This window comes from Berghia stephanieae, chromosome 4 (genome assembly GCF_034508935.2).
Source record: "Berghia stephanieae isolate SIO BIC M18660-M18661 chromosome 4, UCSD_Bste_1.3, whole genome shotgun sequence".
Classification (NCBI taxonomy): domain Eukaryota; kingdom Metazoa; phylum Mollusca; class Gastropoda; order Nudibranchia; family Aeolidiidae; genus Berghia; species Berghia stephanieae.
This window is the reverse complement of record NC_088363.1, coordinates 87521773-87539521: the sequence shown is the minus strand read 5'-3', so window position 1 is coordinate 87539521 and position 17749 is coordinate 87521773. Positions and strand designations below refer to the sequence as shown.

The window sequence follows — 17749 nt, the reverse complement described above, 5'->3', positions numbered from 1 at the left end:
CATTGCGAAGTTTGGCAAGTTCATCTTTTTTAGTTAGGGAAGTAGCATATCTTTTTCATTCTTGTGTTGTGATAAAAGATGACGTTTTAACTTTGCCTGCTGTTTACCACAAAAAACACAGAAATGCTTTTTAGAATCTCCTCTTGTGTTTGGCAGATAACATCCCTCAATTCTATTTTGGTTCACTGTTAATTGGTTGCCTACATTTTCTTGAGAGCCTGATAAATCTGTGTACTCCTGTGATCTTGAGTCCGTAACTGTTACAGTGACAGGTTTTTCTAAAAGACCAACTGGTAAAAATGTCGGAAAAGAGTCAAAGTCTGAATCACTAGAATCATGGACATAATCACTGTCATTAGGATCGTCATCAATATCTGAAAACATAATCTGTAAGTCTTTTCGCATTTCTCCAAAGACTAGATCTAGATCAGTTTGACAAGCAGTCAATGTCTGAAGATGAAGAAGGATGAAAAAAATGAATATGACGAAAAATCATGCGAGGAAAGAATAAATTACAACAGGTGGAGAAGAAGAAGAGAAACGAGAACAAGAAAAACTAGAAGAACAAGAAAGATTATTGAAATAAATGGATAAGGAAGCGAAGATTAAAAGAGTTACAAATCGGATTGTGAATCGGAGTGGATTATCTTATTGTAACTGAACAGACGACAGGAAGCATATATCGGTGAACACCGTGTACATATAATTGAACTCTCATAATATACTATCTTATTGTAATGGAACAAAGCCCCAAACACTATAGCTCTATATAGATTGAAAAACTGACTAACCAAGAACAGTCATATCTGGATTGGGAACGACGAAAGGCTGGGAGTAGTATCTAAATGATTAAAAAATAATGTTTGGTTTCTTCACAATTTGATTAGTTAAAAAGTAATTTTTTGAAAAAATTCAGAGTCGCCATAAAAACGACGACCTCCTCCACAAATAACTTCCAGTACCGGTTGTGTTTCCAATCTTTTATAAGAGCTATGAGACGAAATGAGATTTATCCAAGAAAACAAAATAGAGGGGTCAGAGTTCAAAGGATATACTCATTTCTTCTTCTTTTTTATCTGGTATATCTAGTTGTGAATAGGTGGTGTAACTGTTGATTGATTAATCCTCCTATCACCCCTTTGTCCTCCCGATCGTCATTATAGTTTTGGTACTACTAATGTACGTTTTGATTTATATATTCATGTATTTATTTTATTTCAGGCAGATAGCTGTGATCTCAAATTTTCGAATTCCTAACCTACTTACAGTACAACAGACGTTCTCTCTCTCTCTCTCTCTCTCTATTTCTCTCTCTCTCTATTTCTCTCTCTCTCTATTTCTCTCTCTCTATTTCTCTCTCTCTATTTCTCTCTCTCCTCTCTCTCTCTCTCTCTCTCTCTCTCTCTCTCTCTCTCTCTCTCTCTCTCTCTCTCTCTCTCTCTCAAAAGCCTTGGACCCTTCCCATCAATCAATCAATAAAAATATCTATCTATCTATCTATCTATCTATCTATCTATCTATCTATCTATCTATCTATCTATCTATCTATCTATCTATCTATCTGCCTGTCTGTCTGTCTATCTATCTATCTGTCTGTCCGTCCATCTGTCTTCCTGTAGGTCTGTCTATCTATCTCTATTTTTCTATGAATATATCTGTTTTTCTATCTATCTATCTATCTATCTATCTATCTATCTATCTATCTATCTATCTATCTATCTATCTATCTATATGTCTTTCTTTCTGTATGTATGTCTGTCTGTCTGTCTCTCTATCTATCTATCCATGGCTGCTTATCCCTCCTCGTTTTCTTTCGTAGAACGGGAATACCTGCTAGTTAAAGTTATTTATTATTTCTATGTATAGAGATATGAAAGAACGACAAGTGAAATAAAATAATTAAGAAATGCAGTAAAACTACAGTAGAAATTGTAATGTAGGCCTCAAACATAAAATATTAAAGTAAGATTGTTTATACCGCATAAACTGGACTACTGCTACGGTCCTCCATCTTTGAGTTTGAGTCTAAGAAACGAAAACAACGGGGTCCAATTTCATACACACAGCCTATACACACGTAATTAACTTTACTCTGCAGTTATCGGGACACCGCAATTTTCGGCATACACTCGCGGTGTGTATAGAGCTGTGTGTCTAAACGACAAAATCGCTCCGTTGCAAAGACCAACTCATTTCTTGGAAAAAATTTGTCAGGTGATCTAAAAACTGGCGGGAAGTCTGGTTTTGACATCAAAACATTATCAGGACGTCCACTTAACGGGGTGTGTCCACTTAACGTGAGTGTGCAAACATGAAATTGTCCCGTTAACGTAGCAAAAACACACACACACACACACACACACACACACACACACACACACACAACACTACTTCAACCACAACGTCACAAAGTTGAACAATTTGATGCGATGCATTGTGTATGCAGTGGGATGATGATAGCAGTGGAATGATATTACTTCTTGAAAATTATGATAACTTTTTGAGGTCTATCTAAACTGAAATATGATTAAACTGAAATAGAATACCAAGTCCCTTGAATTTCGGTTTAACTGGTTTTTACTGTATTATTATTATTATTATTATTATTATCATTATTATTATTATTATTATTATTATTATTATTATTATTATTTTATTTATTATTATTATTATTATTATTAATATTATTATTATTATTATTATTATTATTATTATTATTATTATTATTATTATTATTATTATTATTATTATTATTATTATTATTGTTATTGTTGTTGTTGATATTTAGGTTATGATTTTGATTTACATTTGTACTATTTTTGTTAGATTGCATGTTTTTTTTTTGTTTCAGCGGTCTCTCATATAACCTCAATTGTGTTGGAAGAGACCTAAAGCAACAAACAAACAAACAAACAAAAAAATATTCTTCTTCTTCTCTTCTTCTTCTTCTTCTTCTTCTTCTTCTTCTTCTTCTTCTTCTTCTTCTTCTTCTTCTTCTTCTTCTTCTTCTTCTTCTTCTTCTTCTTCTTCTTCTTCTTCTTCTTCTTCTTCTTCTTCTTCTTCTTCTTCTTCTTCTTCTTCTTCTTCTTCTTCTTCTTCTTCTCTTCTTCTTCTTCTTCTTCTTCTTCTTCTTCTTCTTCTTCTTCTTCTTCTTCTTCTTCTTCTTCTTCTTCTTTTCTTCTTCTTCTTTCTTCTTCTTCTTCTTCTTCTTCTTCTTCTTCTTCTTCTTCTTCTTCTTCTTCTCTTCTTCTTCTTCTTCTTCTTCTTCTTCTTCTTCTTCTTCTTCTTCTTCTTCTTCTTATTATTATTATTATTATTATTATTATTATTATTATATTTGATATATTTAAAATTTCTTAGCTTGTAATATCTCCATTTTTTTCATCAAGAAAGTGTATTATTGTTATATCAGGAAAAAGATATTTGTTTTTATTGTTTTTGTTTGTTTATTTTTGTTTTGTTTGTATTTTAAATGTAGAACTTATAAAGACAAATTGTGAAGTAAATAAACAATTACTAAAAATATTACTACCTTACCCCTATGTTGTTTTTTTAAAGAACTTGTTAATTTGATGTGACACTTAAATTGAAATTGGCTGTAACCATGCATTTTGTAAACATCTGAGAGTATATTTGTTGACAGGAATCCTGTCCCTTTGAAAAAAAGTCTCATATAAGACAACAAGTATATTGGTCTTCAGATTTAGTTTTCTTTTCAAACCAATACCTTTTGCCTTATTTTCTATAAGGCAATTGCTAGCATAAGCACACTTTAGGTCTTAAACATAGAATATAACTTTTTATTTTCAGGACGGAAAGAATTGTTATTAATAAACAAATAAATCCTTATGGTATTTTAATATAATTTTCAAATCAATTTCAAATAATGTGGCCCATGATGCATGAGTTTATCCTGATTTATTTTTTTGCAACAATTCCCAACTACCCTGTGATAAAAGACGTCTATCGTAAAGTACTTTTTGTCAGATCCAACAGACTTAGCTACCCAGTCTCTGAAAGGATTGAAAAATAAATGTTGACACAACCCATGATAGTAACTGGTCTATTTGTTTGTGAATTGAATACTCTATCAATTGAGTTGTAGAAGTAGAACTCTGTTCTGTTATCTACTGTGTTGTATGAATGTCTGTCAAAATGAAAAGAGTATCCAGGTGAATAATCCCAGACTAGTTCTGCTCTGAAGACTTTTCAAAAAAATTCGATTGGGTGGGGTTCCTGACCTCCCACAGTGGGCAGGGAGGTACATACTGTGTCTTCTATCCCCCTGTATCTGTTTTACAACATGCTTTCTGTCATTGTCTTGGAATGAGATTTCTTGGTTTTGCCCTGGCCGGATACCCTGGCTGAAAGGGAAACAGTCAAATGTATAGTTAGTTTTGGGAGATGATATTTTTTTCCTTGTAAATCATCTCTCTGTTATGCGCTGAATTATGTTTTGTATTCTTATTATATATGATTTGTAAACATACGAGTGTATTCCTCTTAGACGGGACATTAGCTTGTGTCTGGATGAGACTTTTAGGTGATCTCAAACTATCCCATTTTCTTCCTTTTTACTGGCGCTGATATGACCTCAATGTGTTGCAAGCGCCGTAAAACCCTTAAAAACAAACAAAAACGAAAACATTTGACTCATTTTATTCATTCAGACCTGCCTACTGTGTTCTTTGTGGTCTAGTGGTATGATACTTGCCTTTTGATCTGTATATCCCTGGTTTGAGTTCCACTGTGTTTTTTTTTTTTTGTGTTGACAAAAAAATTGAGTTATTGGGAAAGGCTTTTTATTCGCATTCTCTCACTGTCGTAATCCTTCAGAACCACGAAACCCCTGGAGCCAGAGAGGCAGACAATAGCAATTTCTTGCTACCCTTTGAATAGGATGCTAGTCTTTAAGCCAAACACTGTTAGGTTGATCGAAAAAAAATCTCAACTCCACTTGGGATCTAACTCGGTCACTTTGCATGACCATTTGTATTGCTTATCCTATTAACCCTCACAGTTTAATGAGAAGTTTCGGTGGATGGGGTCTTTTGACCTCCCATGGTGGGCGAAGAGGTCACTAGTGCTATGTCTTTTATCCCCCTATATCTTGTTTTCCCTTTCTATCTTGCTCTCGTCTTTTGTTCTGGATTGACATATTTCAGTTTTTTTCCACGACCCTGGCTGAGAGGGACATAGTTAAATGTTTTGGTCCTTTTTTTTTTTTTTTTTTTTTGTTTGTTGTTGAGAGATGATATTTTTTCCTTCTTTAATCATCTTTCTGTTACCGCATGTACTATTTTCAATTTTAGTTATGAATATTATATTGTACTTTGTAAACCTTTGAGTGTATTCTTCACAACAGATCCTTTGCCTGGATGAGACTTTTAGGTATTGTCAAAATAGACACATTGATAGATTGCCCATGGAATCTTCTGTACCTTGTTTGAATCAGTCCCTTTTGTCTTATCTTTTTCTATGGTGCTTATAACTTCAAAATACAACTTTTCCCCTAATCTCTCCCTTTTTACTGGTGTTAAACTGACCTAAAGAAGTTGCAGGTGCTAAAACCCACCCCCCCCCCCCCTCCTCCCCACCCCGACCCGAATTTTCAGGCTCATAAACAGCCAATCACAATATTTAGTTTTAAAAAAATAGCACCATCCAGCTCCCAGCTTCAAATCAAGCTCTTTTAAAATGTTAGCTCACAATTGGCTTCCATGTGGTGCTTTACATTATAATCTCCTTTTGTCATTAATTCGAATCCGTTCATCAAACATATGTGACCCTTCGCCTCAAAATGGTATTAAGTCGGGATGGTTAAGATGTTGAAAATTGAATTTATAACCAGAAATATCAGACTTGTGTTGAGTTTGTATGTTTTATTGAGGAGAATGGATACCATATTTTAGGGTGTTAATGCCAACAATTTATATTTTTGATCAGTTTAACATTTAATTCGGCTTTTAAGCATACAGTTCGTTCCAACAATACCGTTATGAGACGATAGGTCACATATACACCTTAAAAAAAAAGGTCTCCCTTTGTTACCTATAATATTTTGTATTTATCATCAGCTGCAATGGATATGACAACATGAATCTGGCGGTCCTGGCTGGCTATGCCATTATAAGAAAGTTGCACTCTTCACTGTTGTGTCATTTGACAATTGTTTCCTTAATTGTACTATTGTTATATATTTGAGTTCATTGCAAATACTTCTTGTCTCTCCATTAGAAGTTACCAGCAAAGCATCATATTTCATTTCAGAACACAACACATACCGCTCAACAGCCATTTAACAAAATTACAAAAGACACATCCCCTTCCTGCCCCCTATGTCAACACCCCAATGAAACAGTAACATACCACTTGCTTGAATGTCAACCTCTTGAAGACCTGAGATGCACGTTCCTCCCACCAAATCCAAGCATCAGTAACACACTTTATAGTCACCTGGAACAACTTCAAAAGACGTCTAACTTCTACGTCATGGCACAAGACTGAAGGGCTAGAGCTCAGGTGGTCGCTGGTTCGGATAAGTAAGTAAGTCTCTCCATTCCAATTTTCTAGTAGCTACCCTGTTACTGTTACTGTTACTGTTACTGTTACTGTTACTGATACTGTTACTGTTACTGTTACTGTTACTCTTAACTCAACTAAAGTGAATTTATAAATTTCTCCAATTATCTTTGACTTGTGGAGAATGGACAAACGACAAACAAGTCAATGCTTCATTAAAAGCATTTTATTTTCATATATATATATATATATATATATATATATATATATATATATATATATATAATATATATATATATATATATATATATATATATATATAATATATAATATATATATATATATATGCATTACATTGCAAAAGAGACAAATGATCAAGAAAATCAATTCTAGCTTTAAAAAAAATAAACAGCGAATCACAATATATTAATAAAATATAATGCTGAAAAAGTATTATGTAAGTACCAACAATTTTAAAATGCATTGCTGTTGAAAAGTGTAATAGCATCATTGTTTTTTTCTGACATCCAAAGGTTGAAGTGTGAAATCAACTTAGATGATTATAATTCTGCTTATTTTATCTCTCAAGTCCTGAATAATAAAAAAAAAAAATAAGGCATTGTTCTATGACCTGATCATCTGTCTAAATTCTCTGTTTTCAGCATTTCATTTTCTTTCTTTCTACTTGGACATGCTATTTATTTCCCAGGTTTCTTTCTTAATAAATTCAATTCACTTCAAAGTTTGTTTCAAGTTTAAGGCACTTGTCAAAACCAAATGAATATTCAATCTTTGAATTCTACTTCTTAATTTTTAAAAGTTTTTGTTTTGCATTTTGTGTGTGTGTGTGTGTGCGATGTTTGTGTTACTGAGTTTTATTTACACAGCTAGAAATAACTTAAGGTCATGTCAGCACCAATGAAAAGGGAGAAAATGTGGTGGGTGAAATTCCTATCAGGCCTGGGGCTGTTCTCGACTAATGGATTCTTCTTCAGTCCACAATCTTGATGTCTCTTTTATTCCCCTATATGAATTTTTCTTTCACGTGGCCCTATGTCCTTGCCCTGGAATGAGACAATTTCATAGCACTTGTGCCAAGCATGTTGTCTTTTGCGGATAGGGAAACAATCAGATGGATTTGTCTTTGGGATAGATAATATTATTTTCTTTGTGAATCGTATCTATTGCATATTTTGTTAATTATTAGGTTCTTTGGATCTAATGTATATTATGTAATCATCTTAGTGTATCACTTTGGCAGAGATCTTTAGTGATGTCAAGTGTGTCAAATAGATGCTTTTGGACTAGTTACAAGGATATAATGTTGCTGAATTGACTTCTGATCCAATTTGAACCTTTCCCTTTTGTTTACATTTTCTTTTGTGCTTGCAAGATATGCTGGATATAAATCCTTTGAACTTATTACTGGTGCTGAAATGGACTCAGATTATAAACTTGATATGCATTTCCACGCACCCAGATGGTTAGTGGCCTTGACTTCTCTTGGTGGCCGTGAAGGTCACATGCTGACAGTGATATCCTATTATATCTGATTATCATTCTTGAGGGCTTCGAGTCCTTACTCTGAAATAAGATCATTTGCTCATGCCTGAGCCGTGCCTGACCCGTTTTGCTTCAAGGGAGACTGTCAGATGGAGTAGATTTATATGAGAGATTATGATTTCTTTTATTCTCTGTGTAAAATCGTATCTCTTTAGTATTAAATTATTTAGTCATTAATAATGTATTGCATAACCATTGCATTTTAATCTCTTTCGATGGGATGATATGCTTGTGTCAGATGGGACTTTAAGGTTCTCAAACAAGGCACATGAATATATTGCTTCTTGGAATCTATTTCTATTTTCTGTTTGTTCTTGTTCCAATAAAGACCTTTTTTTATTACATGGTAACTACCGAATTTTAATGTGTAGCCATACTGGCTAGGGAAAAATATATGTACTGTAAATTGTAAAATGCATAATCTACAAACTTTTGAAAAAAAAAAAGAAAAGAAAAATTAAAGGATGACTTGTACACGACTAGAAAACGAAAAGGTTGTTAATGGTTTTAGGATATTTTACAAGCAAGGAATTATTCATCTAGTAACTTTCTAAATAGTCATAGTCATAGAGCTTGCGATGGATCGGTATGTGCATATTTTGCTCTGCTGAGAACGCATCAAGATTTTAAAAAATTGATGACTAAAATTTTTGCATAGAAAAAATGCTTTCCGAAAAGAAAAGTAGAAAAGAAAAAAAAAATTCTAGGCTGATATTGGTACTTTAGTCTCTTGAATAAATTTTTGTGATTATTTAATATCAGGAAATTATTTGTAATAGTGGTAGTAAGTAGTAGCAGTAGTATTAGTAGTAGCAGTCGTATTAGTCGTATTAGTAATAGTAGTAGTATTAGTAGTAGTAGTAGTGGTAGTAGTCGTAATTTGTAATAATAACTCTCAATTAATAAAAACAACAATAGTAGCAAAAACAGCATAAACTACTACCAGAACTGCCACAACAGTGATAGCAACCATGTTGTTATTTTTATTATTATTAAAAATATTTCATCATGATCATCATCATTATCATGGTCATCATCTTTGTCATTGTCATCGTCAACAACATCATCATCATCATTATTAACGGTGAAGAAGATGGCAATGACGACAAAGATGATGGTGATCACACATTAAGTGATAGTGCATTAGAATAATTAATTAACAGCTATCTTTTTCATTTTCACATTTCCTATTTGATGTGAATTATGAGTACTATATAGTCTTGAGATAATATATCCATGGTCTGGATCAGAGTGCAGTTGTTTCTTCAAAGACAGGCTCTTGGAACATTGGTGAGCGTAAAGGCTGCTCATGTAAAGAGGGTGAAAGTGAAAGACCGTTGATACTGTCACTTGTAGAAGTTGACTTTGATGTGTAGTTGTCAAGCTCCTTACCATCTGAATATTTGAGTAATTTGTGACCATTGTGATCAGTTTCAAAATGGTGGTGGTCATCATTGATTGGTCTGAACGTATTCTTGGGTGTTACGTCAGTACCCGACTGGTGCAATTCAGGTGACATTTTGTTATATTCTATATTATTTCCGTTTACTGGTGTCTGGGATTTTATTTCATTTGTTGTTCCATTTGATTTTACAGGTTTAGGACTGGGCTTAGGGTAAGGCTTTGGACTAGGTCTGGGACTGTTTGATTTATGTGGATTATTTGACATTGATCGAGATTGATTTAGATTCGGTGATAAGAAAGTTGAAACTGAAGGTGTTGGTGCTCTTGCCTCATCATTGTTGTCATGTTTTAAAGTGGTATCCATTGCTGAGATGGATTCATCATCATGGGTATTCTGAGTGATACCGTTTGTCGAGTCATTATGATCTCCGTTCATTGTTATTGATGGGATGGCATAGCCGTGATTGGAAAACGATGAAGTGGAAGGCATTTGTACTGGTGATAAGTTGTTTATGTTTTTGCTGTTTCGGGGTGAGAGTCTGTGAAAGGCTGTTGGTGTACTTGTATTTGATCGATGCAACGACGGGATACTCAATCCTTTTTCATTTTGTGTTAATCTATCAAATTCATTGAATGATCTAGCAAGAGGACTAGGGTATGTAGGAGTATAGGGCCTTTGCATTTTCACATCCATACCACTATCCACAGATGATGTTGGAGAAGATTTGGTTAAGTTGTGATTGTCAAAATAGTGAGATCTTTTGGGAATACTGAGAGGGGTGATTGAGCGAGGAATAGAGTAATCAGTGGAGAAAATATTGGAACCATTTTCACCTGTTTCATTCTGCTTTGTTTTTTCCTCCAGATATTGTTCTGGTGTTGGTGCAAATCCCCTCTTCGCAGGCCTTATCATAGGATTAAGACATTTGTCGTCAAACGTTGATGGCATGGTTTTTATTAGTTTAGGCCTCTTTCCATTTATCATCACAACTGGCTTTTTGGGCTTGTTCTCATCCTGATCTCCACTTTTAAGTGTATCTGAACTCCCGTGAATATTGTTCGATTTTTCAACTTCTTTCTGCTGAGGTGGTTCTGGAGCTGGCCTTGCTGGTCTACGTAAAGATACTTTACTATCTTGATTTTGGCTCTGAGCAAGTTTGGCTTTCAATGCCATCACTGGAGGAGGTGCAGGTGCCTTTCTGTTTGGTCGAATGTTTTTTGAAACGCTGTTTCCTTTAGGTTTATTAGTCATGAGGGGTAATTTGTCATTTTCTGAGTATATGGACGAAGCAATGCTTTCACGAGGGGAGTTCATTGCGGACCCTGGCAAGGAGTTTGAAATGACTCCATTCTCAGATGACTTTTTACGTAAAGCAAGGTTGATTTCGTCAAGGAATGGAGAATTATAAGGAGTTGAAGGATGAGATGAGGTCTCATTATCTTCAAAAGCAGAACTTGTTGCAACATCACCAATTCCTTCTATCGGAGACATCTGTGAATTGTGAAATATAAGAGAAGTACATACTCAGAACTTAATTTGTCTCAAAATTGTATTATGTCATGACAAATCAGGCCATTAAAAACAATTTAGAATTAAAGGATTGGAAATACAAACTTTGATTAAAATTCTTTTTTTTTTTTTTTTTGCAGTGTATAAAATAATATAAGACAAAAGACACCATTCCACTGAACTATCATGCTACAAATAAAAGGAAATTTATGGGAATAATATTAGTTTTAGTCTGAATAGTAAGCGGAAGGAAATGTGCTTTGAAGTGTGGTTTGATGCGCTGTACTACAAACATATTTGCTGGTTTGATAACCAAACACAATTATGGGCCTGTTTTAACTTTGTTGTGATGGACATTTTGCTTTGGTTGAAGAGTATTTCATTACAATAATGAGCCCGTAACCAATTTGGGTCATAAGACCTGCATATAAGTGCACATGGGCTTGATGTAATAAACAAGATGAATAGATTGTCATTTAATGAAGTCCCCCGTGTCTTTTGTCAATAAAATATGTAAGCATGTACATAGAGACTCACAATTACTTGATTTTTGTTTTTAATTTATAATTATTGAGAAACTCGAATTCAGATCTTAACTCACTCAATCCTGGAGATTTTTGCTACTTTTCAAAATTGGATAAAATGGATTAAAAATGAGCATGTACATAGTTTTATTCGACTACATGTAAAAATGAAAAACGTTATTTTGATATTACGCGTGTAATTTGTCTCAGAAAAATGTAATAAATAGGCATGGGGTAAAAGTAAAATCGAGTAAACTACGGATATAGTAGGTGTTAGGGTTGAGTGAGTTAATATAACTGACCTTAACGAATGATCCTGGAAACCAGCCAGACTTGTCTTCTCTTGCCCCAAACCACCAGCCATTCGCCAGAGTTTGGTAAACAGTGATGACCTCACCCAAGTCGAATTTTAGATCACCAGGAATTTCACTGCTATACTCTGATATTGACTTATGTTCTGTAAAAATGACAGAGTTAAAAATATTTAGTCACTGTCAAAGTCAAAGTCAGAAAAGATAACAAAGTTGAACATAAGATTCTAAAAACTGCACACATCTCAAATAAATTGACTGCTATAAAGAAATTTCAGTTAACATCAAATAAATATATTTGCGTGATTCCAGTGTGACTATTAAAACGAATTGACGTTTCTTGACACTCTCTCTTTTCCAACTTTTTGACCTGCCCTGTCGACTGTAATCCTATTGTTGTAGACGCTGTCCATGCACTCTTGTTTTTTTTTTTTTGTTTTTTTTTACTTGGGGTTTATCTTTATTTATGTTTTTATTCGTATCTTTGAATACTTACCAATGCCCGTCCAAGGTTGTGAGGTGCTGTGTAGTTTGTTGGACTCCAAGATCTCATATGTAGGAGGCACGTTTGTGTATTCAAGGGGGTCTCCTTGGGCAAAGACCTAATCACAAAGACAATTATAGTTTTGATAATATTAAAAATGATGATAATAATAATAATAATGATAATAATAATGATGATGATGATGATGATAATAGTAATAATGATAATAATAATAATAATAATAAAAATAATAATAACAATAATAATAATAATAATAATAATAATAATAATAATAATAATAATAATAATAATAATAATATCTAATAATTTTCTTAATTGTTCACATGGCAGTAACCAATAAACAATGATGTATACCTCATCCACATAGACAGCTGGAAACCATCCTTCCTCTTTGGTCTGGGGTTTGAATCCCAGCATCCAACCATTCTTGTCCTTTTCCTTGCACACCACCAGTTCTCCCTCCCGGAGTCCCATTTCCCCTTTACACACTGGTTTGTATGCATATATGGCTCTGAAATTGTGGTCTAGATAGGGGAGAAAAAAACGAGAAAGATGCATTTAATGAAAATATAACTCTGTCTCTCTCTCTCTCTCTCTCCCTGTCTCTCTCTCTCTCTCTCTCTCTCTCTCTCTCTCTCTCTCTCTCTCTCTCTCTCTCTCTCTCTCTCTCTCTCTCTCTCTCTCTCTCTCTCTCTCTCTCTCTCTCTTCTCTTCTCCTCTCCTCACCTCTCCTCCTTCTCTTTCTCCTCTCTCTCTCTTTTTTTCTTTCCTCTTCAGCTTTCCTTTCCCCCAACTCCTGCATCTCACTTTCATCACCCATCTCTTTCTAAAACCCTTTCTCTTCCCGTTTACCTCTTCTTTATTACAAAAAAAAATAAGCCAGCCAAAAAAACCCCAACAACACAAAAACAAAAACAACAAAAACAAAAAAACAAAAACAACAAACAAACAAAACAAAAAAACAAACAAAAACAAAATAAAAAAAACAAAAAAAATGTTACCGTACTTCATTAGGTTATTAAACCCAGCAACCCGATGCTAAACAAAGATTAGATGACATGGATACATGGTGGAATCTTGACCAGAAGCCCGTCCATTGTTACCTCTTTTTCTGGATAGTGAAAAACGAATTATATAAACCAGTTCCCTCGTTTTGGATTTGATAAAATCGAATATATAATATACCATTTATCCGTTTTCTGATATACAAATCGTCTGTTTATATACCATTTATTCACGATTACAGTATATAGCAACATACGTCTAGTTTTATACCATTTATTCACGATTACAGTATATAGCTACGTCTCATTTTACAAAGGACCAATTCCTATAATCCTGATTTATCTGCAACCCACACAGATGAGCAAGAAACACCCCCCCCCCCCCCCCAAAAAAAAAAAAAAACAAAAAAAAAAAAACCAAACCAAAACAAATCAAAACAATAAAAACCTACATCAAACAGATGGATGATAAACAAACCGGATATATGATATTGATAATCCACAAATATTTTTGAGCACAAAAATGTAGTAGCAGTTATCGATACATCACTGTGGTATTATATTAACTTTAACTATTCAACTTTAAACGATGAACCACTGAAAACGTTGGTATAACACTGCTGGATGTTGTTGGTGTTTTTTTTTCTCTCGCCACAACGTCAACCGCAGTGTCTCTGTACCATTACTGCTTCAAACACCACCACCACCACTACTACTACTACTACTACTACTACTACTACTACTACTACTACTACTACTACTACTACTACTACTACTACTACTACTACTACTACTACTACTACTACTACTACTACTACTACTACTACTACTACTACTACTACTACTACTACTACGACTACGACTACTACTACTACTACTACTACTACTACTACTACTATTTTGCATTCTATAACACAAACAGTAAGTCTCTGACGGTTCTGTCTATTTGTATTAAATTCTATAAGAAATATTTGTTAACATGTAAGAAAAATGTAAAATGTGAGATTGCTCCTCATTGTTCATCAGATAAAAAGACTTAGTTCCTGTTTCACAACTTAATCGCAGAATCCTCTCATTCTCATGCTAAAAACGTTCAACGATGATTGTGCATATCTATGTCAATGGTCCAACGTCATCTGTGATTTTCACCTCCAATTAATATCATATATTATACATCCTCTACTCTAAAGCGGTGTTTCTTAACTTAAATTTTAATAAATCTGAAATGTAAGCATCAAAACGATAATAACCATAAAATACATTTAATTTAACAAACCTCTAATGACGCATAAGGAGGCACGCTGTCAATGACTACCGGTGTTGCATACTCATTCTCTGTTGTCTTCTTGATTTGGAAAGAACTGACATGGGTTGGCTGTGCTTTTGATGGGGTTTCTTCTCTTGACGAATGTTTGTCTTTGTCGTCTTTATGAGGACCTTTTTTTTTAAACATGAAATTACAGTGGAACTTTGGTTATGATAAACTTAAGTAAAGCATTCTAAAAGTAATCATTCTGTGTTCAGACTGAGGTTCAACAAATTTAAAAAAAAAACCCAACAAAACAACAAAAACAATCAAAAACAATAAAAACAAACAACTTGTTGATTAAATGACATATCTATCATCAAACAATAAATCTAGTTTTGTCTAACTACCATAGTATTATATATTAATTACACAATACAGCGGCATGTACTTTTAACATTTAATTGTTACACTCAGCCATAACTGCATTGAATAGTCATTCTGTTTTAAAAAATGTGAAATGCTTTTACATTTCATTTCATCTCATTTGCACGAGTGTAATTTCTCTATAGATTTTATTGTTCCTTTTCATGATATGAATATCTGCTCTTTAAAAAAAAATAGGGTTGGGAGTCAATTATTGTTCCGTCAGCCCATGTTAAATATTTGCTCCTGTTTCATGCATGTGCGAACGTTCCGCGACGCAATTCGAAGTTGCTTGTTTGGAGAAGACGTCATCTGGTCAGCAGAGTCCATTCGGGGACTTTGTCTTGTTGTCCTTCATAAATTTTGTCATTGTAGAAACTCTTTGGTCGTCCAAGCTATATATAAAAAAAAGGATTTGATTTGTCCATCTGTATTTCTGTAACAATTTGAGTTTTACGGAAGGGATGTTGACCCGTCGACAACCCCCAACCTGGAGGACCAGGTGACTCAAACTCAAAAAGGGGGAGTCACACACTGCTAATCGCTTTTTATGACACGATGGCTTGGCGTTGGGCTATTCTTGCATCCTCTCTGTTGAGGGACCCCAGACACCACACGGGGGTACCCGTTCGTGGTAGCCTTTATTTCCTTACAAATATTTTGGGCTCTCCATTGTTTTGTTTTTTTTAAATGGTAAAACTTTTCCTTTTGATGAGTAGAACGCTGATATAAATTTTGACTACAGCTTACCTTTTGCTTCCACAACATAACTGTCTGGAAACCACCCTGACATTCCATCTTTCTTGCTGATACCCCGATACCAACCACCATCCGCCGTCTCTATGAGCTGTACTTTGTCTCCCTTGGAAAGATTTAGGTGGCCTTCTTGAAGGGCAGTGTAGTCGTGGATAGCTTGGTAAAATGTGTTATCTGAAGAGTGACAATGTGAATGTGTGAATTATCGAGGAACTCTCAGAAAAACTTTCTATCAATCAAACAATCTATCTATCTATCTATCTATCTATCTATCTATCTATCTATCTATCTATCTATCTATCTATCTATCTATCTATCTATCTATCTATCTAGAGAAAGCAATCTGCAAACAGCACTGTTTCTAAGTTCTTCACCAGTGAAGTTTGGCATATTCTTTTAAAAGGAAAGGGAGATTATATATAGCACTACAACAGAAATGACCCATTTTATCAGTTGACCAGACAAGAGCAGGTCATACTGTTCAGGATTCGAACTGGTCATACTAGATTAAACCACCACCTCCACACCAAATTCAAGGTGGGAACTACAAGTTAGTGCCCCTGTGGAACGGGAAGTATGACATGTGAACACATCCTACAGAATTGCCCAACTCTTTCTCTCTCTGCCGTTAGGAGGAAATACTGGCCACCGACCGCCCTATCAGCCTGAGGAGTAAGCCCCTTGGGAGCTGGGGAGTCTCCAGGGGACAGCAGGATTTCTGTGGAGAGTAGACTTACCACCTGAGCGAACACGAAGATATAGTAATATGGCCAAGAGTGATGAAACCACGAATGTAGTGAGCGAGGAATAAAGCCAAATTTATTCTCCCTAGATCTATCTTTATCTCTCTATTTCTATTTTCTCTTCCTAGTTTTCATTCTCTTTCTCGTTCCATCCTCCTCCTCCTCCTCCTCCTTCTCTTCCTCCTCCTCCTCTACCACTACCACCACCGTCACACCTCCTTTTTTCATATAAAATATGTTGAAATGATCTTTTGCTGAGAGATTGGACTGAAATACGATCTCTAAGTCTTATTTTTAAAATAATTGCTCTTGACCACTGTTGGGAAACGATACGTTCAGATTCGTTTATTCTTACCATTTTTGTCAGGTGCAAAAATCTCATCCTCTAATGACGGTACCGTCAAAATAGATGGGGATGGCAGTTTATAACGTTGGTCACGGGCACTCATGTCTACCCACAGGTCATCTCCAGCATTTTGTGTTGTCTGTCCGAAGAAAAAAAAATTATATCGAAATGTAGCGTTGTTGATGTTGTTGGCTTAGACTTGTCGACTAAATTATATTATACGGGTAAATGAATTGCTTACCCGCAGCACACGATCCACATAAATATAATAAGTATTTAATTTGTGCCCCCCCCCCCCCCCCAATCTTCCAACCCCTTGCGGGTCTAAATCCGGTTATTTTGTCTGTGTGATCCAGACACTGAAGTATACATTCCAAGTCGAAACCACAAAAACTGATTGGAATAAATGATATGATTTCATTAAGAAAATTAATGTAGTTTCTCAAACTGCAAAAAAAAAAAAAAAAAAAAAAAAAAAAAAGAGAAGAAATGTTACATTAAAAAAATGGCAATGGTATGTTAGCATTTCATTAGATTGTTGACCCGTCAAAATGCTAGATAAAGGCTGTGGATAACTCGTGTTTGCATTTTTTGATTGAAATGATATGACATTATTCATTGGCATTTCATTTAAGTAATCCTAAATGCATTTTAAAGAACACACACACAAAAAAAAAAATTATTATAAGCATAAAAAAGGGAAAAAAAACCCACTACAAACAAACAAAAACAAAATACCAATAAAAAAAAAACGAAATTAAAACTTCCCACAAAAAATGCCCCCCCCCCACCAAAAAAAAAACAACAAAAAAAAAAAAAACCCACACCAAACAAGCAAAATAAAAAAAGCAACAAACAGAAACAACAACCCCCCCCCCCCCCCCCCAAA

At 34.6% G+C, this 17749-nt stretch overlaps 2 protein-coding genes across 2 annotated transcripts in view; both read right to left on the bottom strand.

The window, feature by feature from the left end:
- Positions 1-7895: 7895 nt before the first annotated feature.
- LOC144971476 (uncharacterized) lies at positions 7896-13450 on the bottom strand. The gene is made up of 5 exons (XM_078912429.1): positions 13346-13450; positions 12694-12863; positions 12331-12436; positions 11826-11980; positions 7896-10981 (listed from the first exon to the last, which is right to left on the bottom strand). The coding sequence occupies exons 2-5, from the start codon at positions 12811-12813 to the stop codon at positions 9332-9334; spliced, it is 2031 nt and encodes a 676-aa protein (XP_078768555.1). The 5' UTR covers positions 12814-12863; positions 13346-13450; the 3' UTR covers positions 7896-9331.
- Positions 13451-14610: 1160 nt separating this feature from the next.
- LOC144971881 (uncharacterized) overlaps positions 14611-17749 on the bottom strand; it is a 44910-nt gene continuing 41771 nt past the window's right edge. Inside the window, exons 4-6 of the mRNA XM_078912956.1 lie at positions 16870-16999; positions 15766-15945; positions 14611-14780 (exon numbers count right to left, since the gene is read on the bottom strand). Coding sequence (XP_078769082.1) covers positions 14611-14780; positions 15766-15945; positions 16870-16999 — 480 coding nt within the window. The remainder of the gene's footprint in view (positions 14781-15765; positions 15946-16869; positions 17000-17749) is intronic.